Source organism: Lissotriton helveticus, chromosome 2_2 (genome assembly GCF_964261635.1).
Source record: "Lissotriton helveticus chromosome 2_2, aLisHel1.1, whole genome shotgun sequence".
In the NCBI taxonomy this organism is placed as follows: Eukaryota; Metazoa; Chordata; class Amphibia; order Caudata; family Salamandridae; genus Lissotriton; species Lissotriton helveticus.
Genome location: NC_136060.1, coordinates 469,524,106 through 469,550,044, shown reverse-complemented (window position 1 = coordinate 469,550,044; position 25,939 = coordinate 469,524,106). Strand labels below are relative to the sequence as shown.

Here is a 25,939-nt window from a genome sequence, read left to right as displayed (position 1 = left end):
CACATTAGAAGCGAACTAATAACAAACTATAGTGCCTGAACAATAACACAATAAGTATCCAGCGATCTAGGACGTGAAGGTCTAATCAGTTCAGTATGCAAGCGAGTATACTCTACATCTGCTTAACAAAGTCATCCTAATGTATCCTCGATACTAAGAGCGGGGGGGGGGTTCCAGATCTAACCCCACCCACCTCTTCCATATTTTGTAGTGTTTCTGGGGACACCCTCCCGCCATGAAAACCGCAATCTCCAGTGTGGCAAAGAAAAAGCAGGTGATGCTTACATCTGTTGCCTCCCAAGACCTCTGCAATGTGAAGCAAGTACAGTCGAGGCGAAGGTTGGGTATCCCATCCCAGGACCTCCGAGAGGCACGCGGTCACCCCCCCTCCAGAACCCAACAAGGTCCCGCACTGCCATACTGTGTGAAAGAAAGTCCCTTCATCTGCTCCACAGCGCAAGCAATGAGGTGAGGCGATCAGCCCCACCCGCCACAACCAATACCTAGTGAAATATACCTGGTGCAGGCATTTGAATTGAATCAATCGCAAACGGGATGTGATCGCCGCACTACGTGGGGATTCGAGCGCCTTCACACAATCCTCTTCGTCCAAGGGGCCCAAGTCCAACTGCCAGGACTCTCGTATTTTATGTAGGGTAGTGGGGGTATTATTTATGAGCGTGCAATACATTTGTTATTTTATGGTCTCCCATAAAGACCTTCACCTCAATTGGGTTGAAGTCCAGTAGGTCTTCTTGTTGCACCAGATATGGGAAGAGAGCATGACTCAATTGAATGTACCTATAGAATTGTGAGTGCGGCATATTGTATTCACCCCGTAGTTCCTGTAAAGACTTCATGCTTCCCACCGTGCATTACTGCGCCCACTGTGTCTATTCCAGTGGCCTCCCAACCCCGAAATTCAGACAGCTGCTCCAATTGTGGCAGCTGACCACTACGTCACTATCAGTTTTCCCCACCAGCCCGTCGTGCGCAATGCTTGTTTCCATATCCCGAAGACCGTCCTGGTCGCTTCTGGCAGTACCCTCAACAGCGGACCAGAATACAGGGCCATATGTGGCGACATGGCTCACATCAGCCAGCGCTCTACTGCGTAGGCCGGATCCCCCCAATCCCCATACTACCAGTCATTGAGGAAGAGTATGTGTGAGGCCCCATGGTAGGCCTTAACATCCGGGTGGCAATGCCTCCACAATAGGTGGACTGAAAACAGGTCCTCAATTCCTCACGTGCCTCTCCGCCAGCCCAGAGGAAACAAGCTAGAACCGCACTAAGCTGGCAGAACCAGGATGGCTGTATTGGATAGGGGTGATTTTGAAGCTGGTAGAGTAGGCAGAGTAGAGATACGGTTTTAAATATGGCAGATCTGCCAAGTAGGGGTGGGGGGGGGGGGGGGACCACACCCGGACCTGATCGCCAGTCTGTACCCACAAGTGAGCGAAGTTTCTGTCCCAAGAAATAGATTGTGATGCGGATAGATGTACCCCCAAATATTTAAATCCATGAGGGACTACAGTTACTTCTCGGGACCATGTACCCAGCTGATCTCCCCCACGCAGGGGCCACAAATACGATTTGCATCGATTCATGTACAGGCCAGAACTCTCCCCAAATAGGTGCATAATCCTGAAGAGTTGCGGGCCAGTACTGTCAGGTTGGGTGAGGAAGAACAAAATGTCATCTGCGTATAGCACTATGCGGTCAGATCTCTCGCAACCACTCAAAGCCACGGAACTGCATCAATCCTCACCCAAGCTGCCAAGGGCTCCATGGCTAGGGCAAACAAGTATGGGGAAAGGGGACAAACCTGGCGGGTACCCCACCCCACAGCAAAGCAGCCAGAGGGGTTATTCACGATTCTGACGGACGTGGAAATGTCGGTGCATTTAGAAGACTTATGAGGGTTAAAAGGTTGTGGCCAATGTTTAGGCGACTAAGCAGAGCAAAAAGGAGACCCAGCTGAACGAGTCGAAGGCCTTATCCATGTCGGCGAAGAGTAGTGCAGCAGGCTCCTCCAGTTTATCGACCGCTATAATTGCATTATGCGCTCGGCGTATGTTATGTCGTGTAGCACGTCCAGGCATAAATCACGCCTGATCAGAATGTATAAGATCCAAGATGTATGGGGCTAGGCGATTTGCAATGACCTTGGCCAAGAGCTTAGCCTCCATGTTGAGGAGCAAGAACGGATGATATGACGAGTGAAGTTCCGGCGATCGGCCGCGTTTGAGGAAAACTACATTTTCAGCATGCCTCAGGCATGTACCTTTAAGTTTTAAATGTTCTGGCAGTGAAAAACTCACAATCGTTTGTCACTACCGTGATAGGGTCAGGTTAGAAATAAAGGAGGACTGAAGTATTTCATGTTACTTTTGTCGGGCCTGTCACGTTGGTTGCATACCCTTGTAAATGTGCGTATAAATATATATATTTAGGCTACATTATATAAAAGCTGTGGCAGGACTTCTACCCTGAGACCCCTCCCCTCCCACCTCAATGTTTCCTCTGCTGCAAGCAGGCATCCTACCTCCTCCTGTATTGCCTAAAAGAGGCAGATAATATATTAAATCATTTTAGATGCTTCTCTTGAAAGGAGAGTTAAAGTTACATTTCTGTTTTGCAGGATGACTTTATCTTTTCCTAAAAACCGGGACAGAAGATAAAGCATTGGGACCACAGGACAGTCTTCTTAAAACCGGGACGTCTGGTTACCCTATACTGTGAGGTCTACCTCTTTCATAGGATAACATTGGGCTGCTTAATTACATTTAATGAGTGCTTACGTTTAAGAGAGTAGGTAGGAAGGTCATGTTTAGTGTTTGGGAAATTACCATTAAAGAGGCTTTTCAAATTACAAAGCCGCATTTTAAGTCACAATTTTGAAACGGCCCCTTTCAGAAAATGTGTATTTTCCTGCCCTGTTTGGTGCCTACTGTCTGTTACTTGATCACATGACTGGATGTAGTTGATAGTGTATCTTTATATGTTCCTCCTACCCAGTTGCACATTTGAGGAACTAGGTGTGCCCGGATGAGCCATCACTGGCAGGACAGAGAGGTGTCTGGGTGGAGCTGAGCACAGCCCTACTTGCAAATGAATAGGATGTGCCCTGCCTTCATACAAAGAACTTCACATTATCCCGTTCCGCCTGTAGCCAGGAAATTCCAATCAATTTTAAAAGCGAATCCCCAGCAACATCTCCTACTTGAAAGATGGGACCACGTATAAAAATAGGACCCTCAGACCCATTCTTCAGTTCACTTTCTGGACTTGTGGAAGGACTCTAATTTCCTCCATCTATATTAAATATGGGCATGGCGCTTCCCTATTCCCCACCATGGCAAGGTGCTTACTCCTGCCTTTGGGACAAACCGTTTTACACAATTTCAGGAAATTATTTGCAAGACCAAGGCAAATTCCCCCAAATGTACATGTTTTTGGGTGTCAACTAACTTTTGCTCAGAGACACCCCCAAAACACACCCATAGTTCTGCCTTTTAATTCCAGACTTGAAGCAATTGTGTCCCACTGGCTAACACCCACTATTCATAAGCGTACAATTCTATTGATCTTGATTCTTAGATTCATTAAATGGCTCCCTGTATGAATCTGACTAAGAACAGTAAATCTCACCCGATCCGTCTTAATTAGAGGGCAGAGATGTTTCTTCCTCACAGCTCCAGGCTTTGTTTCGCATTAAGCTACAAATTCCTGTTGGGGTCCGTTATCAGTTCTGGAGATGGAAAAAATGTTTGGCAAGAATCCACAAATTGTGAGGAGGGGCTTCCTTGGTAAAAATAATTAAAATTGCGCAGTGATCAGGGTGGCACCCCAGTGAGTGGAATCAATAATGCCGCCTGTGGTCAGCCAGTAAATATCAATTATTCCTTGAACCCTCCCCGCCTTTGATTTCCCCCCCCCCTTCCTCCAAAGAATACTGGCAAGGAAAATATCAAACTGTTCTGTCTTAGTCAATTGGCCAAACACTACATTTTAAGATAGATTTCTGCTGTAAGTGCTATTCGTATCAGACAACAAGGGTCCTTGACAATTTACATTAAACAACTTGGAATAATTATGGGCCGCAATCTGCGCTATAATGAAGGTGTCAAGCCGGACCCTGTTTAATAATCAAGAATGAGAAACATAGGGAGAATTCAAAGCACACAAAATGACAGTGGGACACAATTCTGTATCCAGTACAAACAACAACATTTATGGACAAACCAATATTTACAAGGGTGGGGAATTAGGCGATTGTATAAAATATTGAGGCGCTAGTGACCAGTCTAGCTGCACTCATGTAGTACAACACAGATAAGTCACACAGTGGAGAACTACTGTACAACTACATCAACTGTCGACGGCGTTTCGATCCTATTAGAAATAAAGGATCATCATCAGGACTGACATTGTTACGCCTGAATTTCAAGCCTGTAATAAAGTGGGGAAACAAGGAACATAAAGAATTGTTTAAGAACCTTTCCTCAACCTCAAAGACCGTCCTTGTGTGGATATCCATACACTCCTTGCACCCTTCCCGCAGATCCGCCCACCAGGAGTTTCCTGACATCAACCACCTTGGACCACCTCATACCATCTCACATGAGCCAAGGTAATTACAATGATCCCTGTGTTCTGTACTGGCCTGTCACCCCACCCACGAGTCACAATCACGGCCGCCCCCTGCACCACTTACCTTTTATCTGTTGAGTGACTGTCACATTATACATCCTTTATACATTATTAATCACCATTCTTAATATTTTTGCTCTCTCCTAAAGTAAGTTTGTTTTCTAGATTCTCCGGAACACAGCCCAGTAATTGACTTTCTAGAACCTCTGGCACTAAGGACTTTGTCAATGTGAGGACTAAGGGGAGAGCGTTTGGTGTTACAGCCAGCAATGCCAACTCTGGAATCAGGGAACCAGGTTAAAGTCTCGGCATCTGCTCAAACCTGTGATTCTGTGCAAATCATTGAAGCTCCCTGTGGCTTAAAAAGTGAATATGACCTTGTGTAATGCAACTGATGCTAATTAAACCACTCCAATGCCCCAGAGCAAGAGAAAATAAAGCCAACCTGAGACAGAAAGCCATTGAGCACTATTCGAATGGGGTATGCTTTAGGTGACCATGAATCCTATGATAGACCAGTGACAATTAGTGGAACTCAAAACCTTTTTCCTAAATAAAAGGCCCAAGCAAGAAAAACGGTTGCAATGCAGTTAAAAAAAATTAAAAACCCGCTCCTAGTGCATACAATATTAAAGACCAACAAAATAGTAGTGACAAGATTGAACAATCTGGAAAATAACATAATATTGTAACAATTTTGTATAATCATAGGATTTTGTTTACATTGAGGTCTGTAACCCTGCCCTCACTTTTTTGGCTAACTAAACTAACCAGAGCACCACAGAAGGGGATTGAATTAGTCTCAAATATGGTTCACACCTACGTACCTGTCCCGAAGAATGGAGACCGTGATCGGTCAAATGACATCTGCTGTTCCTGTCTGCGTCTGCAGGCAGGCTAAGCCCCCAGAGCAAAGACTAAATGTGCCTGCCAGCAGCCTTCATCGAAACAAAGGTGATGCAGTTCTGAAAGGCCTCTGTCTCGAGCCACTGGCACAAAGTACCTCTCTTTCTCTCTCTCTCTCTCTCCAGATTATTTTCTTCGTTTATAATACTGTCTGTTTATTGTTGAACCTTTTAGAATAAGCAGTTAGTAGAATAGGTCTTGGCACTCTTTTGCTTATTTACATTCTATGGAATCATGCTTTTGTTTAAAAACAATAAATGAGAAGTGAAATTATCAGCTTCCATGAAACCCTGATCTTTATTCAAAACAATCACAAAAACAGAGTATTTAGTTCATATCAAATAACATGAAAAGATGAAAGCAGACTTTTCACATTGTAACTAATAAATGTGCATTTTATATTTTAACATTTACATCTAATAAGTAATAACATACATTATTTTTGAAAAAGGGGAATACGTAAAAGGGAAAAAGCATGGTAATTATAACAGGTTGTCTAGCACCAGGACACCCTGTTTCTGGGTAGCAGTGCATTCATTCACCTTTGTATTCTGAAGCAGGTAGCTCAGTGGATTAACTTATGTGTGAGTGGTTCTTGTGCAACCTGCAGGTAACAAGTGACAGTCTGCCAAAATAGCTGCTTCAAAAATCTGCACATATCCTGCGAGGAATTTGGTTTTAGGTCATTCCATCATTGGTTTGTTTGCTAAAATAAGTTTTCTTGGGTGGTAATAAACACTATTATGTAGCAAAAAATATTTGTGCTCAATAAATAGATATTAGTGAAGTTACACACACCTACACGTCACACATTACTACAGAATGCACATAGCGCAGCATATTTTACATAAAAACAGGATAAGAAAGTTTAAAAAAATCAATTTTAATCTTGGAAACTTGGAAACTTGTAAAGTAATATTCATGATGTGGCTTTTTCTCGCTTGATGGGTTAAGATGTAAATGTCCGACACAACCTCCGGTTCCAGCTCTAGTAAAGCCCGGGGTACCGATGGAGAGAGCGGTGCCTCACGTCCTGAGCTGTCACCAGGTGAGGTGAGATATGCACCCATGAATTACGGGTGACCTGTAAATCCTTGTGACATCTTTACAAATTGTGACCACAAGTGTTTGGAGTTAGTATTCGTTCCAACCACTATTATTTTTTATATTCACTATTCACGAACACTAGTTCAAGTTCAAAAATTTGTATAGCGCACTACTCACCCAGTGGGTCTCAAGGCGCTTGTGGGAGGGAGATGAATTTACTTATCGAATATCCAGGTTTTAAGTAGCTTCCTGAAAGCGAGGTGGTTCTGAGTGAGGCGGAGGTGGGAGGGGAGAGAGTTCCAGGTCTTAGCCGCTAAGTAGGAGAAGGATCTTCCCCCCCATAGTGGATCTGTGGATGCGCGGAATTGCGGCGAGGGCTTGATTGGACGATCGTAGTTGGCGGGAGGGGGTGTAGAAGGATAGGCGCGTGTTGAGGCATTTAGGTCCTAGGTCGTAGAGGGCTTTGTGTGCGTGGGTGAGGAGACGGAACGTAATTCTCTTGTTGACAGGGAGCCAATGGAGGTCTCAGGTGGTCGGAAATGTGGGCTTGCCGAGGGATGTCCAAGATGAGTCTGGCTGAGGCGTTTTGGATGCGTTGGAGTTTTTTCTGTAGTTTGGCTGTGGTTCCGGCGTAAAAGGTGTTGCCGTAATCCAATCGGCTTGTGACCAGTGCGTGGGTGACCGTCTTTCTTGTTTCGGTGGGGATCCAGCGGAAGATTTTTTTGAGCATTCGTAGGATGTTGAAGCAAGATGATGAGACGGCGTTGACTTGTCTGGTCATCGAGAGGGAGGAGTCAAGGATGAAGCCCAGGTTACGTGCGTGGTCCGTAGGTATGGGTCCGGTTCCGAGGGCCGGTGGCCACCATGAGTCGTCCCAGGCAGAGGGGGATGGTCCTAAGATGAGGACTTCTGTTTTGTCCGAGTTTAGTTTTAAACGGCTGTTCATCCACTCGGCTACTTCTTTCATTCCTTCATGTAGGTTGGTTTTGGCGGTGTTTGGGTCTTTTGTGAGGGAGAGGATCAGCTGGGTGTCGTCTGCGTAGGAGATGATGTTGAGGTTGTGTTGGCGTGCGAGGGGACTCATGTATACGTTGAAGAGGGTGGGACTGAGTGATGATCCTTGTGGAACGCCACAGATGACTTCGGTGGCCTCTGATTTGAAGGGGGGGAGGCGGACTCTGTGTTCTTCCGTTGAGGAACGATATGATCCAGTCCAATGCCTTTCCTTGTACTCCGATGTTGCTGAGGCGTTGTATGAGGGTGCTGTGGCAGACTGTGTCGAAGGCTGCTGAGAGGTCAAGTAAGATTAGAGCAACTGTTTCTCCGTTGTCCAGTAGTGTTCGGATGTCATCTGTTGCTGCGATGAGGGCGGTTTCGGTGCGGTGTTTGGCTCGGAAGCCTGATTGAGAGGAGTCGAGGGATTTGTTGGATTCGAGAAAGGCGGCGAGCTGACTGACGGCTTTCTCGATGACTTTGGCGGGGAATGGGAGGAGCGAGATGGGGCGGTAGATCTTAAGTTCGGTTGGGTCAGCTGTGGGTTTCTTCAGAAGGGCGCTGAGTTCGGCATGTTTCCAGTTTTCCGGGAAGGTGGCGGAGTTGAGGGAGCAGTTGATGACGTCTCGAAGCTGGGGTGCAATGATGGAGTCTGCTTTGTTGAAGATGTGGTGGGGACAAGGGTCGGTTGGTGATCCTGAGTGGATGGAATTCATCAGGCGGGTGGTGTCTTCAGTGGTGATTGGGTTCCAGGCGTAAAGGTTGTTAGAGGGGGGTTTAGGTTCGGAGGTGGGTGGAGAGGGCTGGTCATCGGAATGGTTTTGAAAGCTGTTATGTATTTCGGCGATTTTGTTGTGGAAGAAAGATGATAGATAGAGAGTCGCAGAGGTCTTGGGAGGGGGTGATGTCGTTAGTGCCTGCGGAGGGGTTAGTGAATTCTTTGACGATGTTGAATAGTTCCTTGCTGTTTTGGGCATTGTTGTTAAGTCGATCCTTAAATGTTGATTTCTTGGTGGATCGGATGAGTTGGTGGTGTTTGCGGATGGCGTTCTTGAAGGAGGCCAGGTTGTCAGTGGTAGGGTTTTTTCTCCAGGTTTTCTCGAGAGTCCGACAGAACTTCTTGGATTTCTTAAGGTCATAGTTGAACCAGGGGGCTTTTTTGTTACCTTGCTTGATTAGATGGTTGTTCAAGGGTGCTAGTTCGTTTGCGCTGTGGGTGATCCATTGTGTGAGGTTGGTAGCTGCTTGGTTTGGGTCCGATGAATAGGCAGCGGGGTTTTGTTGAAGAGAAGAGCTGGTTAGTGGTGATTTTGTTCCAAATTCTTCGGGGGATAGGTTGTGGGGCGTTATGGGTCGAGGGTTTTCTGTAGTGGAAGTGAACGCAGCTGTGGTCCGTCCAATGGAGAGCTGTAGTGTGGTCGAAGGAGATGTGCTTGCTGGAGGTGAAGATAGGGTCGAGCGTGTGTCCGGCAGCGTGGGTGGGGGTGTCAACGAGTTGTTTGAGTCCGAGATTGGCCATGTTGTCCAAAAGGGTGGTGGTGGTGGTGTTGTCGTTTTTATTGTCCAGGTGGAAGTTGAGGTCTCCCAGTAGAATGTAGTTCACGGATGGGATGGCATGTGGGCTGATGAAATCAGCCATGTCTTCATTGAATTGTGAGCAGGGTTCTGGGGGTCTGCAGATGAGGGTGCCTCTGAGTGTGGTTTTGGGGTCGGTGTGAATCTGGAAGTGAAGGTGTTCGGCGGTAGCGAGGTTATTGTCGGAACTGGTCGTGATGCGGATGTTCTTATGGACGATGGCGATGCCTCCTCCTGTTTGGTTGATGCGGTCCTTACGGATGATCTTGTATCCGTCCGGGATGGCAATGGCGATGTCGGGGGCTGATGAGGCGTTCATCCAGGTTTCTGTAAGGAAGGTGACGTCCGGCGATGTGGTGTCGAGTAGGTTCCAGAGTTCGATGGAGTGTCTGTGGACTGAGCGGGTGTTGAGCAGTAAGCACTTTAGGTGGTTAGTGTCCGAGATTTGTTTGGAGTTTGTGGATTTGGTGTGGGTCTTGATGCAGTCGAACTTGCAGGAGTGGCAGGTGAAGGGTCCATGGGTGTGTCCTGGAGCGGCTCGGTAGCAGTTTAGGAGTGGGCCGGGGTTAAGTGCTGAGAGCGTAGCGGCGTCGTATATAATGCGGGAAGAAAGGGTTTTGCCGGGACCAGGGGGACTGGCGCTGGGCGCGGTCCAGGTGCGGACGGGCGTAGACGGGCTTACCTTTGGTGCACCTTCGGCGCGCATGGGGCGCGACCGCTGCGCGCGTAGGCATCTGTCATATGTGGATAGTGGAAAGGGAGGGGCGAGGGAGGATCAGCTGGGAGGCGGGTGCGGGGTGGAGATCCGGTGAGTGGGGCACCACAACAACAACAACAACAACAAAATGTCAGCGAGCCAGAAGCGCTACAGTATTGGGGCACAAACAGCATGAGCGCGAAGCAAATGGCAGTGGCACCGGCACAATCAGGCAGCAATCAATATTACAGGCAGCGCAGCAATATTTAAAATAAAAATAAAGCGTACTTCGGCAATCAAAGCGCTACGATTTTAAATGATCAAACTAATTAGCAAACTAGCAGTCTAGCGCTACAGTGTACTTGCGCTATTCGAGCAGGCAGAGGTGAATGTGGGAGCGAGGCGAGGTATCAGACAGCAGTCCAGGTGGCAGGCGAGCGGGGAGCAGCGTGAGGAGCGACCGCTTCTGTTAGGAACTGCCACTAGCATTTCTGTGCTATGCCTGCAGTAGCAATCTACACCTAGATCCTGAGGAAGGCCTTGATCATAAATTGATCGATATGGCTGAAACATGTAGACCTGTTTTATAGGACTAGTGCAGTTACCATTTTTCCATAGTGCACTTGCACTGTTTTTAGTTTTGGCGCCAAGAGATACCTAATACATTTGTTTTCTTTTGGTAGTCAATTTTAAATCACAAACACTTAATCACATGCACTGCAACAATCAACCCAAAAAATAGAGCTTGCTCCATCATTCATGGATTTTACATAATCCTCTAGTTTGACTTTATCAAAACATCCCGAGTTCCTCCCTCACAGTGAGGGGGTTGTAGCCCTTGGTTGCACTAGGCTTTGAAACTAAGAGGAGATCCCAGAAGATGAAGCATGCCACCTCTGTGGGTGATGATTCAGGCCTTTTTAAAGGACTTCCCTCTCTTTTGAGTGGATCACGAAAAGCCTGTATTCTATGCTAAAGAGCTCTTTTTGAGTTCAGATGGACCCGCGATTTTGTTTTGTTGTGATAGGCTGACAGTGGGGATTTGACTCACACGGGTCTTTAAATTTGTCCCTTCGGCCCTCTGTTCTGAACCGTTATTTGTATTAAGAGGCAAGTGCCCATTTCTGCTGTTTAACCCACATTCATTGTCACCAGCCAAGGGGCACCTTGGACTGGAGAGTCAATGAAATGTCACTGCAGCCAGGACATGCTGAAGAGGGAAACAGACTCTCCATCTCGCCTGTACGTTGTCTCCATATGGCGAATCACTCACTTATGGTTTGCGAGTGGTGTTGAACAATGTGCTGGGACAGTCTGGACTTTTCATTGGCATAGACTCTGAACCCAAGTCCAGTATAGGAAAAGCTTCCAGCCTAAACCAGCTAGTTTCTGCTCTGTGCCAGCACTGATTATGAACTATGTGCCTAGGTATCAGTCTTTGGTATTCTTACTTTTACTTTATTTGATGTTCAGTGACATTGAAGTATTAGGCCCTTGTCTAAGTGAGAGATTTCAGTATTACTTTGTAGAAAGTTAATGTCCACTGTAGGAGAGTAGGGTCTGCAATCCTATGATCACCCAGATTTTTGCTTTTTGCTTCACTGGTTTACGACTTTCCCTGGCTGTGGGCCTGCTAATCAGACCCACAGCCTAGCTGTTCTCTCTATTCCAAATTGTACCCAGATACTGAATTGGCACTGGGCCCTCTCTAACTCCCTGTACCCAGGGCTGAGGTGCACCCAGAAGTCTCCCAGGGGCTGCAGCATGTATTATGCCACCCCTGGACTGTCTAACCAAACAGACACAACTGGCTGCTTGAAAGCTGGGGGCAAGGTGGTGTACTCACCCTTTGCTTTAGATATAGTATTCCTATATCTAAACCTAAATGGACACACCGATCTCCTATGGCAGGCCTTGACAATCCTGAAGGCAGAGTGCTTGGAATCGTGTGAAATAGTGCTCTGGCATGAGCTGAGCCTGTCTGCGGCTTTCGGGATCCATCCCTTAGCCGTTTCCATGATATCGCATACCATATACTCTTAAGTGCATTATAATCCTCGCGGTTATATGCCAACTCTGGTATCGCTTTATCAAAACATGTCGAGTAAGGTGTCATACGAATTGGAATACTAACCCCTCGCCAATTCTGGCGACGGGGTTAGCATTCCACCCTTCTAGAGGGACACGACATGTATGTAACCTGTAACCCCGGTTAAAGTCAGACATAGCCTTAGCTCCACAAAATGGATGCTGCCACAGAGACACAAGTCTGCCCTCCTGCTGCTGGGAGTCCTCCCAGAGCAGGAGGCAAGGACAAAGGGTTTCCTGCCAGGGGCGGTGCCAGCACCGTCCCAGACAGGATTTTGTGTATCCTAGGTAGGCAGGGCTTTAGAGGAAGGTGACTGCAAGTGGCACCCCGGTGCTCACTATGCATAGGCCGGCTGGAACCAGTTCCAGGGGCACTCCAGCCCCTGACCTGGGGAAAGCCCGCCAAAGGAGAGGGGTGTAACCACCCCCCTCCTAGTCCCACCCATAGGGCAGGACTTAGTCGTGTGCCAGCCCCCTTTTTCAGGATAAAGGTAGGAACTGGCCCCCTTCCAAATCAGATCATCTTTGAATCCTGAAACTACTTTCTACAAGAAGGAACTCAAGACTCTTCTCAAGATTTCTCCCTTGTGACTAAGGAGTAGTCACCCTGCAGCAGCAGGCACCAACCAAGTATCGCGGTTTGTTGCCAGTCTCTCCTCCGGATCAAGACTGCTCCAGCACGACGAGAACCGGCTTCCCTGGCACCTCTGACCTCAACCTACATCATCAGCCCAGCTGTGATCCGTGGGTGAGACGAGACCTCGAGGGACCGGCCATCTTCAGAACTGCACGACGCTTGTCCAGCACGACTCCCGAGTGACCCTCGACCGAGTGCTTTGGGGTAAGAGAAGCCCCGACCCTGAGCAGCTCCAGCACCGAAGTTCAGCCCCCCTGCATCCACGAGATCTGCGTGGGGCCCTTCTGCTCTTTGCTGCTCACCGCGTTGTCCAGGTCGCTTGCCCGTTGGCTAGTGGCCCTTTCACGACACTGCACGACAACAAACACTGCTGGTCTGGTTGCTCCAGACTAGCCCTTGCTCCCCTCCATCAGAGGAGCACCCTGGACCCTCCTGGTCTACTCAAGACGCCATTTTAGGTCCACCGCGTGGGCCTTGCATTTGCCAAGACTTGTTGCCCAATCCTGGGTCCAGCGATGTCAGCAGCAGATACCTTCGTGGGACAGCTCGCACCTCCATCCTGGTCGCCGACAACGCCTCCTGGTCCGAGAGACTGCAGAGCCCAGCTGCGCCCACTCACCTGGTCGAGGTGACTTCGTCCGGTGCCACTCTGGTGCCCACCTAAATCACTGGCTAGTGATTCAGAACTTGGTCCCCTCTGCTTTCAGGTCTTCCTCTTCCCTGATCCAGGCTTGGATCTCCACGAACTCTCTTCACTGGCCGCCTGCCAGCAACGTCTTCTTCAGGCTCCTGGTTCTTCAACGAGGGTTTCCGACGTAACTTCAACCCTATGCAGCCGCAGCCCCTGGGCTAGGTAAACCAAGTACTCCGGTGCTTCAGCATAGTCCAACACCCTAAGTGTTCGGATCCACTCCCGTTTTCGACCCACCTAGTCGGGTTCGCCCGAGAACAGTAACTTTGTGACTACTAGCCTCCCTAGACTTTTTCCCGCCTTACGCGTGAGAGTTCCCACTCTGCACACGACGTCCACAGGCCTCCTGCAACTAATCTAAGTGTTTAGCATTGTAGGACTAGCGTTTCTAAAGTCTATGAGAATAGTTACTTACCTGCTAGTAGTTCGCATTCCACTTTTGTAATATATGGTTTTTCGTGCCCCTCGGGCATTTGTGTAAATTGTGCGACTTAAAGTATTTTCGTAAGAGTTTTGTTGTGTGCTTAGCTCCCTGTCTCATAAAGAGCCAGGGTAGTCTTGTTAGAAATAAATTTACATTTATTTTCATAACTTGGGTGGTGTCCTTTCACTTGGTGTTCAAGGGGTAATGTGATGGTAAAACAGCTGGCTTCACACGCCCTCTAGAGTCTTAGCCTTAGACTGCTCGTATCCATGCTACTAGGATAGCTGGTCTATAAGGTTGACTTACAACCAATCATCAATAAGGGTTGTTTGGACTGATACATAGTGATCACTAGAATAGTGAGCACTGCATATCAGGCCAACTTCTCACATCCACTGTAATTCGCTAACCGGTATACAATGAAAAGCAATACATCATGGCAAAAGATTCAGAAACGCCCACAGTACCACCAGAGAGGCATTAGTGGAGTCATTTAACCATGAAGCACCATTCAGGAAGTCCAAATCCTATAGGGGAGCAAAACAATTAGTATCCTTTCAGCTCAATAATGGGACGAGCTGCGCTCATTTTTAGACATCCCCGAAGCCAGCACATGTGCGGTCTGTTGCAGGATATTGTGTTAGCTTTCAGTGGGCTTGGAGTCCACATCCTGCTCAACATTCATTGGCTTCCTTACTGCTCATCTGTTTGCTTCTTATTTATTTGCTTTTATAGACTTTCCTTCCTTTTTTTGTGTTTGTCCCTCCCCAGAGCATGGATGCATTACTTGTGTCCTTCCACTGCTCATTTTTCATGTACTGCTTTTTTCTTTTAGTTTCTGCACTCTACGAGGGTTTTATCTTTTTTAGTGGTCTCCCTTGTATACTAATCCCCCCCTTTGTCATTTTCTCACCCTTACTTAGTTGCAGTTTTTGCTTCCTCCCTGCCCTTCTTGATTCCCCTTCACCCACATGTTCACTTGCTCCCACAGCCCCTCTCACCCACCCTCTGCTGTCCATGTTTCCCCATTTCTTGCCGCCCACCATTGCCTGATTGCTTCCCCAGTCCGTACCCTCTGTTCTCCTCTTGCTTTCCCAGCTCCTCCCACCTGCCCTTCATTGCCCCCCCCCTCCTGCCCACCTTCTGTAGTTTGCTCACTCCTCCAGCATGCCCCCCAATGTCAGTTTGGTACCCCAGCCCCTGTCACTGGCCTCCATTGCCAGCTTGCTCTTCCCTCGTTGCCAGCTTGCTCTTCCCTCGTTGCCAGCTTGCTCTTCCCTCGTTGCCAGCTTGCTCTTCCCTCTGTTGCCAGCTTGCTCTTCCCTCTGTTGCCAGCTTGCTCTTCCCTCTGTTGCCAGCTTGCTCTTCCCTCTGTTGCCAGCTTGCTCTTCCCTCTGTTGCCAGCTTGCTCTTCCCTCTGTTGCCAGCTTGCTCTTCCCTCTGTTGCCAGCTTGCTCTTCCCTCTGTTGCCAGCTTGCTCTTCCCTCTGTTGCCAGCTTGCTCTTCCCTCTGTTGCCAGCTTGCTCTTCCCTCGTTGCCAGCTTGCTCTTCCCTCTGTTGCCAGCTTGCTTTCCCAGCTCCTCACCTACTCTCACTGTCAGCCAGCTGCCCCAACTCTTGCTGCCAGCCCTTCATTCTCCGCTTGCCTCCCCAGCCCTTCCTGAATTCTACTGTGCTTCCTCATTGTCTTTTGCATGTCCTCTCCACTCACCGCAACCTTCTTTCCTGCTCTCTCCCTCTCCTTGTTGTCTCATTCCCTAACCCACTTCCCCATTTGCTTTTTTTAATACATAAAAAAAAAAAAATCTGCGCTGACGTTTTTAAAAATGTTACTTTGCCAAACTGCACAGCAGCCATGCAGATGTACAGCATGGTTAAACTTTATTGCAATAGCTTTGTTAGACCAGAACAGTTGGCTTTGTCAATGCTTGTTTTTTTTGGTCTGACGTTAGCAACGACATTTTGATTTTACTAAACTTATGTGTATAGTATACCTAAAGGGGTTTTAAACCATCCCTCTTCATCCACTAGTCTCCTATTGTCATTTACATTTCACTAGAGTTCACAATATTATATAGCGTGCGAAACTCCCACACACAGAGTAGTTCCCTTGAGCGCCAGTGGCTATTATGGCAATGAGCGCTTTTTGGACCAAAAATATTTTACTATCTGCTCTTTTTTTGTTTAGCCAGTGTTTTGTTGTTTTTTAGATTGAGGGCCTAACGGAAAAAGTTTTGCAAAAATCATGACAAACTAAACAAGCACGGACCATGTCCAAAGGCTTGGTGCCATTTAGGCTTTGCCAATGCTTGTTTATTTCTCAAATTGATGCTCTCTTCCAAAGTCATTCTAAGTTTATTATCTTGGTTAAAGCCAACTACATCTTGGCAACCACTTCCATGCATTATGAAGTGCTGAGGGAGAATTAGTAAGACACATAGTTTCTTACAAGCACATCAATCTATTTTGCGCCAATCTTTCCATCCCCTGCAAGAAATACAATTCAACACCTTGTTTCATCAATGCAGATTTACAGGATCCTCAAAAGGAACGCTGCTCAGCTTGTTTGTACCAGATACAATATGCAAGTGGTGATTCAAGCTTCCTTTCTTGGACTCTGGTTATTCTGTTTTCAGGGTTTGTTGAACCAATCGCATTCTAGGACCAAGAAATCATTAACCCATTTGCAACCTGTCCTTTCCATCAAAGCTGCACTGTAGTCAAGTGATGGCCACTTAGTCATTTAGCTGCTGACATGGATTTGCAGAATTCCTTCACACGCTGTTGGCAGGATGGTCACCCCAGTTGACCATGTCCTTTTTTTGATGATTCAGGGTCGCCGGTAGATGGAGGCATCATGCCATTCTTTTTTAAATGTGATACCCTGAGCCCCCTTCTCCTGTAGGAATTCAGACTATGACGTTGCGGTTATGGTTATAAAATGCATTCAAACTCCAAGCGCCGGCACGCAGTGTGACTCGCCGCCACCATAATTCTCAGAACCATCTAAAACATTTGAAGAACCCGGAGTGTTCGTGACATCTTCACTATTTATAGACCCTATGTTTATTCGCACCTTGTCAAATGGTGGCTCTATTGTGGCTACCACATGGTGGAATAAATTTGGAAGCTCATTCCTCCATTTTTCTTTATTTGAAGAACTGATTTTAAAACCTGCCTCGTAAATTAATAGCTGCAAGCAGTAAATTATGTCCAGCCAACTGCAAGAGGTCATTTGCGGAAAATGCTAACCTCTAAAAATAGCATAGCTCCTGTCTACACCTTGTACCAGAGTGCTGCATTTTCCTATTTATGAGAAGAATTGTAAACCCAAACCAGGATCTTATCTCTCAGTAAGTCTTTAAGCCAGGCATTACATTTGTTTGCGAAGTCAGTAATGCAGACATTTGCAGCTGTGCTGAAGGATCAAACCAGCCTAAATCTTTGAATTACTTTAGTTACTCATACGTGTCGGCTTTGAATGTCCAAGTTCAAGAATTATTTCATATGCCCCCCCCCCCCCTTGATGTGTGCTGATTATTCAGTATACTTTAAAACCCAAACTCTGTGAAAAACAGATTGATTTTTCTAAATCCTATTGACTTGTAAATATAGTGATAATAAAGTCCTAAAACAACTTTTTTTTAATCAATTATAGCACCAAAGAAGGCTTTTTTTTAATCTTAAAAAGGGAGAACTAGCTAAATGTTTGACATTTTAACATGGCATGTGAATGGTAGCCTCACACTATCTGACAATAGTTCTATCTTGTCTAGTGAAAAGCTTTCTTACGTATGGTATACAGCATAGGTAGTAGCAGTGGAAGCCGCCTTCATGCACACCCAAGTGATACAAGCAGGGTAGCAGCAGTCTATGCTTCCTTATGTGTGCGCGTGTGTGCACACGTTAGTGTGGGTAACACCAGTACACATGTCTTAGTCACACAAGTATGGAGTGTACAGCAGCAGTTTATACTTCCTTCCAGGCAAGCACACGTGTTCACACATACACTTTTTACAGTGTGGGCAACAACAGTAAACCTTTCCCCCGATACATAAGTTGTGCAGCAGGTTACCAAACATCACTACCTTATACAGTCTGGCAGCAGGGCAATCTTTACTTGTTCTTCAGGATCTTTGGGTCTTCATAGCAGTTGACATAAAACTGGGGAACAGACTAAGGATATGACCAACAGAACAGAGACCTCAGTTTACCAGTGTACTGTGTGAGCGTCTGTGGTGGGCTTGAGGTGGCAAATCTAGAGAGGACAAACTGGAAGAACTGCTTTAGCTACAATTGCCGGATACATATGCCTCCTTTGTCATCATAACCTGATGCACATCATCAAATAATCCTTTTTTAGAGCAAGGATATGTGAACCTTGATCTAAAAAAATGCTTCCATATGACACGACTTCGTAGTACCAGATCAATAGATTCAAAACAGTATTCGGGCACTACATCAAACGTAAAGTGGAAAAATGATGTGTTAACTTTTTGTACTTTTAGATGTACCACCCTGGAACAGAAAACATGGATTTCTAAATTCAACCTAGGATAAGCCTAGGAGCACAGGGCATACCATCTACAGCTATTATTGGATTTCTAGAAAAGGATGTAGCAGCGTGGTCAATTGAGGAAAGAATCTTGGTGCTCTTGATACTGTGCCAAAGGAGAAGATACTTTATCACAAGTGATCTAATGAACCAAAGTTATTTGGACTTTGTTTAAAATACAGGACTGGAAAAAGAGGTCTGGTCTAAACCTGTTCATGCAATCAGTCTGGAAATGATCTTATTGTGTCCCCTTTTTTCTCATGCTGGTCTCCTACCCTTTTAATAGTGCTCGGGTGTGTCTTAACCCCTTCGACGCTGATGACGAGCTCAGCTCGTCATGAGGTACGCCTGTCGTACGCTGATGACGAGCTGAGCTCGTCATGTAACGCTGGTTTTAAAAAAACGCAGCGCACAGCGGGAAAACCGCTAGCGCGCATGCGGTTAAGAGGTTTGCACACCCACTCATGCCAAAGTGTGGTGTAGAGCTGGGTTGGGGTATGTGCGCTTCTGTGCAGAGTGATGAACTGCATGGCAAGCTTTGTTCCAGAATGTGTTTCTTATTATGAAGAAACTTAATTCCTGACAAAGAAGGGTCCAGCACTGGCCAGTTCACTAACTCCAGGGAAAACCAACATATTTACACCAGCTGTTTGGTTGAGGATGGAGGATGTGTAGCACAACAGGCACAGTAAAATTAATTTTTTTGTAAAATTTAAAGTAGATTTTATTGAGTATATATGCACATGATACAAAACCTCAAATTTTGAAAGCGCACCTGTAAATATAATAGCCTATATAGATGAGTTAATAAACTAACAATGTGATTCTGATAGATATGAAAATAGTGTTAATTTAGGCAATCGCAGGTTAAATCTATTATAACATTGTAATAATACATTCAGAGTTGAAAATACACATAACAAGCATTTGAAATGCAATAGGTCTCGCATTAGGAAAGTTTGAGCTAATTGGTATTGTAAATGACAACTTTTTTATTTCTGTGTTTTTGAAAATAGCTAAATTAATAGCTGTCATTTACAATGCCAATAGTTATAACTTTCGCAAATGTGACACCTATAGCATTTGTAATGCAATATGTGTTGTATTTACGTGACTTAGATGTATTGCTATTACAAATAACAATGGCTTTTATTTTTTTTAAATAATTAATACTTAAATAAAAGTTATTGTAATTTATAATAGCAATAGCTTAAACTTTTGTAAATAACTTTTGTGAAGATTGTGTTAAGTGTATTTTATTGTGACGAAAATCCAAGAACAGAAGTGTAATAACATCTTTTTATGACATTTGTAGTAAAGTTTGAGACATTGAGAGAACATATTTGAACCAGTTGTTGTTGAATGGTTGCACAGATTGATGTTGTGGTGCCCCTGAGTGGTGGTGCTGAATGAGTGCGATAGATCGAGTGAGGGCGATAGATCGAGTGAGGGCGATAGATCGAGTGAGGGCGATAGATCGAGTGAGGGCGATAGATCGAGTGAGGGCGATAGATCGAGTGAGGGCGATAGATCGAGTGAGGGCGATAGATCGAGTGAGGGCGATAGATCGAGTGAGGGCGATAGATCGAGTGAGGGCGATAGATAGATCGAGTGAGGGCGATAGATAGATCGAGTGAGGGCGATAGATAGATCGAGTGAGGGCGATAGATCGAGTGAGGGAGATAGATAGATAGATCGAGGGAGATAGATAGATAGATCGAGGGAGATAGATAGATAGATCGAGGGAGATAGATAGATAGATCGAGGGAGATAGATAGATAGATCGAGGGAGATAGATAGATAGATCGAGGGAGATAGATAGATAGATCGAGGGAGATAGATAGATAGATCGAGGGAGATAGATAGATAGATCGAGGGAGATAGATAGATAGATCGAGGGAGATAGATAGATAGATCGAGGGAGATAGATAGATAGATCGAGGGAGATAGATAGATCGAGGGAGATAGATAGATCGAGGGAGATAGATAGATCGAGGGAGATAGATAGATCGAGGGAGATAGATAGATCGAGGGAGATAGATAGATCGAGGGAGATAGATAGATCGAGGGAGATAGATAGATCGATCGAGTGAGGGAGATAGATCGAGGGAGATAGATAGATCGATCGAGTGAGGGAGATAGATCGATCGATCGAGTGAGGGAGATAGATCGATCGATCGATCGAGTGAGGGAGATAGATCGATCGATCGAGTGAGGGAGATAGATCGATCGAGTGAGGGAGATAGATCGATCGAGTGAGGGAGATAGATCGATCGATCGAGTGAGGGAGATAGATCGATCGAGTGAGGGAGATAGATCGATCGAGTGAGGGAGATAGATCGATCGAGTGAGGGAGATAGATGGATAGAGTGAGGGCGATAGATAGATGGATAGAGTGAGGGCGATAGATAGATGGATAGAGTGAGGGCGATAGATAGATGGATAGAGTGAGGGCGATAGATAGATGGATAGAGTGAGGGCGATAGATAGATAGGCGAGCGCATGTATCGGAACATCTATGCAAATTACATTGGCTCAAGATGGGCAACAGAGTTAAATTTAAGGCGCTATGTTTTATGTACAAAATAAACATAGGAGAAGCACCAGCATATCTTTGTAAACTGGTCCATAAATACATCCCGACTAGGAACCTCCGATCTATCCATCAGGAGAGATTTGCTGTCCCTAGATTCAGGCGAGCAAGACTAGGAGGATGCTCCTTTGGATACTTGGCGCCAGTACTATGGAACTCAATCCCGCTCAATCTGCGCCTTGAACCTAATTATATGAAATTTAGGAAAGGTGTCAAGGCATGGCTCTTCAACCAAGAATGATACTATGACCCTCTGGAATGTTTGATCCAAGGCGCCGGGAAACCCTCAGGGTAGCTGTCGCGCCATACAAATGGAATAAATAAATAGAGTGAGGGCGATGGGTAGAGTGAGGGCGATGGGTAGAGTGAGGGCGATGGGTAGAGTGAGGGCGATGGGTAGAGAGTGCCTATAAATAAACCCATCAAAAACATAAACAACTAATAAACAAAATTGCCTGATTATTGAAAAGGAATAGACCAAGATATTAGATTTGTGCAAATACAATAAACAGAAGCAAGACAGTGAAGGGGCAGGAGAGAGTGAGACGGAAACTGAGGAAGAGTGGTGAGGCCAAGACAGTGAAGGGGCAGGAGAGAGTGACGTCTACCAACAAGGAGCTTAGAGGGAAACTAAGGTCATAGGTCGCCCTCCACTCACCATACAATTTCCACAAAATTGACCTAGACCCGAAAGCACTTACAAACTTCTCACACACTTTTTTTCTTTCGTCTGAGTTTGACACTTGGGTGTGTGTTTTGTTGTCTCACAATTGTTGTTTTACAAAAGGGATCTGGCAAGTTTTAAATATGGCACAATGTGGATGTACCTCCTACCCTATTAATTAAAATAGGGGAGTTAGTTGTAATGGTTTGCAGCATATGGTACACCATTAAAAATAAAAAAATAGAAGTTTTTTAAGTGCCTTCGGGTCTAGGTCAATTTTGTGGAAATTGCAGGAGAGAGTGAGACAGAAATAGAGGAAGAGTGGAGAGGCCAAGACAGTGAAGGGGCAGGAGAGAGTGAGACAGAAATAGAGGAAGAGTGGAGAGGCCAAGACAGGGAAGGGGCAGGAGAGAGTGAGACAGAAATAGAGGAAGAGTGGAGATGCCAAAACAGTGAAGGGGCAGGAGAGAGTGAGGTGGAAACTGAGGAAGAGTGGAGAGATATAACACGAATGCATCAGTGGGTATAACACAAATGCATCAGTAGGTAGAACACAAACGCATCAATCGCTATAACGCAAACGCATCAATCGCTATAACGCAAACGCATCCATCGCTATAACACAAACGCATCAATCGCTATAACACAAATGCATCAGTAGGTATTGCATAAATGCATCCATCAGGAGGTACGTTGCATAATGTACACAAATATTGGCAAAGCTGATAGGTCTGGTGGGTGCCAGCCTTTTGGCTTAACCAATGCCTGCTTTGTCATGGTTTTAGTAAAAAGATTTTTGAGTGGAGAAGTGTGGCTCACTGGTTAGAAGCGGCAGACCCTGAAGCAGAGGTCGGCCCGGGACCAGGGTTCAATTCCCGATGCGGCAGGGTCTTGGGTCAATGTCCACGGACTCGATAATTCTCGCTTAGGTGCCTACGCTAACCATGGGTCCCACTCTGCAACTCTGGGCAATAGCTTGCTTAATCTCCACAACGGCCCCAGCAACGCTGGGGATGCCTGGCTTAACCTTGGGGTGCCCTCTCACAGGGAAAGCCAGGACGGGTTCCCCAGCGGTATACAGCGCCAGGACGCCACGTAACGAGGTAACAGTGCGCTTTACAAGTATACATACATACATTACATTACATTGCCAGGTACTCTAAAAAAAGAAGAAAAAAAAACACGACTAAGAGCAACAAAAAAAATGTGGGTCTGAAAAGGCATATATTGTCGTAGTCCTTAGCACTGAACATAAATAACTGCTTTGAATTCTGCAGTGCTCTTTGGGAAGGGCAGAATGCTGTCACTAAGAGTGAAGTTAGCTAATGGCTGATGTGGGCAGACTCACTGTGCCATGCTGTATGTGTAGTGGGCCTAACAAAAATGCGAATGCCATAATTTTAGAACAATATATTGAGTGCTGGCTGTTGGGTTTTATAAAATGGCCTATTATGAACTTGATAAACTTTGCCCGATTGGACTCAAATTTTTAACTTTGTATATATGGTCATATTATGTTTTGTAATTTTAGAATAAATGTGTACTTTTCACTTATGTAATCAAGTTTGAATAAAGTTGTATTTGATTGAGTGCTGGCCGAAAGCTGCTATAAGTAAGATATATATATTTTTTTGTTACTCCAGACACAGAAAATCATGTCGTCAGTCAGCGAGACGTTCGAGTCTTATCGACGTGTGAGTAGTCTAAGCAGGCTGTAGAAGGTGTTATTTCAGCTTAAGTTTGAAGCTCTGGAATTAGGGTGGTAATCTTACAAAAATCCGATGAGTGTCCTGATTCTCGGGGCATTGCCTGAAAGAGCACTGGAGAGCAGTTTTCTTGAACCAGGTAGCTTGAGAAGTAGAAGGGGCTGGCCTTGCATAACTCTGGTTTTGCCAGACGGTTCCTGTTCCGTCAGAAGTAGGCAGGGCTGCAGTTGAATGGTGTGTTGTGTGAGGCAGGCGGTCTTGGAGATGGCAGATTCCAGAGGTGACCACTTGAGGGCGTGAAAGAGCAGGAGAGAATTGTCAGGTGTGTTGGAGTTCATCCATCTACCACCACAGTAGTAGACTGCCTCCAGGAGAATCGGCGTGACGTAGGGTGCATGGGGAGTAGTGTGATGTCGCCAGACCAGTATGGCTTACTTGCAGTTTGGTCTGCAGCATATTACGTCATTTCTGTGTGGAAAATCCATATTTTTCTATTAATTTTTTTTTTTTTTATGAAAGCAGCTGTAGCATTAGATGTTGCAGGTTCTACATCGCACGCCCTTTCCTAGTTGCCAAGAGTGTCCCGTGCGGTATGTGACACCTTTTGCCAGTTGCGGGGTTGTATCCACCAGCAAACCTCATTCTAGGATTTGGGATTTGAGTTTGAACATTACATGCACGGCTTAAAAGTCCCAGCATGGAAAGTGCTCTTGGCTAAAAACCCAGGTCATGTGGTGTGGATCACCTCAGCAACTTTATTTCCATGTCTTTGATTTGTGCTGAGAAGTGTTACTATGCTAGATGGGGGCATTTGTGCATGTTACCTGCAAACCTAGAAAGTCCTCCTGGGTATAAACGGGAGCCAGCCACGTACAGTGAATGAATGAATACATGTTTTTGTTTCAATTAATACAAATTGTTATGAAAGCCGTACACAATGTATCTCGTGGGGAATGTTATTAGTTCACAGTTAAGACACCAACATGTCATTTGGATGATATCAAAATACTATGATTTAACTAGATATAATAAAACCATTAAGAATTGATATATGGCCACAATCTTTAACTTTCCGAGTGCCTTTAGACCAGTAGTGGGTCTTTGCTTATGATTCCATGAATTTGTCGTGCAAATGTTTCTAACCGTGCCAGTTCCGTCGGGGTCTCCAAATAGTGTTGTATCATTTTTTTAAAGCACAATGCACCATTTGGCCAGGCCTGCTCCACAATACAGAAACTCTTGATAAAGGCCTAGATTAGGACACGGCGTGTTCCATGTTTCAGATGCGGGCTGCCAAAAACTAAAAAATATATCATTCGTAATCGTGCACGTTGCTTAATTTATGCTAATTATGTTTTCTTGTAATTTCTCGATAAGTCATGGAATTACTCCTCTTTGGTTGGACACTTTCAAAGTACGCAATTGTCTCCTAAAGCAAGAAATCTCTTATCTCTTGCAGATATTTCAAGGGCTTCCTTCGCGACAGGTAAGACATGTTCCGTCAATAAATGGTACTTAATGTCCTCTCCCGCGTGCTGACGTGCGTGGCTCATGTGCCTGCCTTTACATACTGGATCATTTCAAATCACAACCTTTTTGTGACGTGTACTTTTAACCCGTGTGTGCGTGTGCCTGTGTAAGAAGTGGATAGTTCGGATCCTTTGCAGATTGCCTATCAAATGATTTCTATTTTATGAACATTGTTGATCATGTTTACAAACACATAAGTACTCACATATGCGCTTGCCCAACTTTTTGCCACACTGTCTTGACGTTGCCATCAGCGCAGGGGCGGTGTGCGCTCTGAGGGAGGCGAGGCGCTTCAACAACAAAACCATATGGGGTGCAGCAGGGGGCGGAGCGGATCGCTTTGAAGTAGCTGGCGGCCGTGAAAGTGAGAGCAATTAGGGGGGAGGAGAAGTGAGGCCAGCGCGCACTGCGCACGCTGGGGAAGCCTGTGGAAGGGAGGCTGATGGCTTTGATGTGGAGAACATCAGGAAAGCAAAACCAGCAGGCGGATGGGAGCGCGTTCACGAGACCACATGCACTTGTGGAAATCCGCCGGCTGGTTTAGGTTTCCTGATGCAACACTAAAATTCTCGCTATTCATTTCTTGCGGAATGTAATAGCGAGACCTAAAAAGGGGTGGGAAGAGTAGAATGAAAAAAGTGGTAAACAGAAAACTCATGAATTTGAATGATAACATAGTACAAATAATTTAGGTAAGAATAATAATTTTAAAGCTTAGCTAACTATCGCTATATTATGTGAACTGCCACTCATTTCATATAATGTAACAAATTTAGTAGATGGAGAAAAACTGTAATGCAGAGGTACAGCTTCCATAAACAGTAATTATTTGTATGATAACCATTAAAGATTAAATAATAGAGGAATTCAAGAAAGATTAGACACTTCTTCAATTAATGGGTTGTTAAGTACTATAAAAACGTTATCGAGGTAAATTGTTACAGGAACTCAAAGTCTCTTAAAAGCAGGTGATAAGGATGCTCTATCAAAACTATGATTATAACATACTCCATACCACCGGGCTTGAAAGGAAATCTTTCCAGTCTCTTTCCAATTTTTTATTTGCTGAAATGCGCTAGCTAGCATTGTATCTATTACATTAATGTTTGCAGAGCAGCATATCCAATTGTCTGAGAGACTCCCTAAAAATATATTTGTGTGAAAGGAACATTTAAGC

General features: G+C 45.5%; 2 protein-coding genes across 2 annotated transcripts in view; both read left to right on the top strand.

The window, feature by feature from the left end:
* Positions 1-25,939, top strand: part of SLC4A11 (solute carrier family 4 member 11) — a 1,943,806-nt gene that overhangs the window by 171,068 nt on the left and 1,746,799 nt on the right. Inside the window, exon 2 of the mRNA XM_078678714.1 lies at positions 24,692-24,718. Within this exon, the coding sequence (XP_078534840.1) occupies positions 24,692-24,718 (27 nt within the window). The remainder of the gene's footprint in view (positions 1-24,691; positions 24,719-25,939) is intronic.
* Positions 1-25,939, top strand: part of LOC144821543 (uncharacterized) — a 1,076,254-nt gene that overhangs the window by 272,826 nt on the left and 777,489 nt on the right. The gene's annotated exons all lie outside the window — the stretch shown is intronic.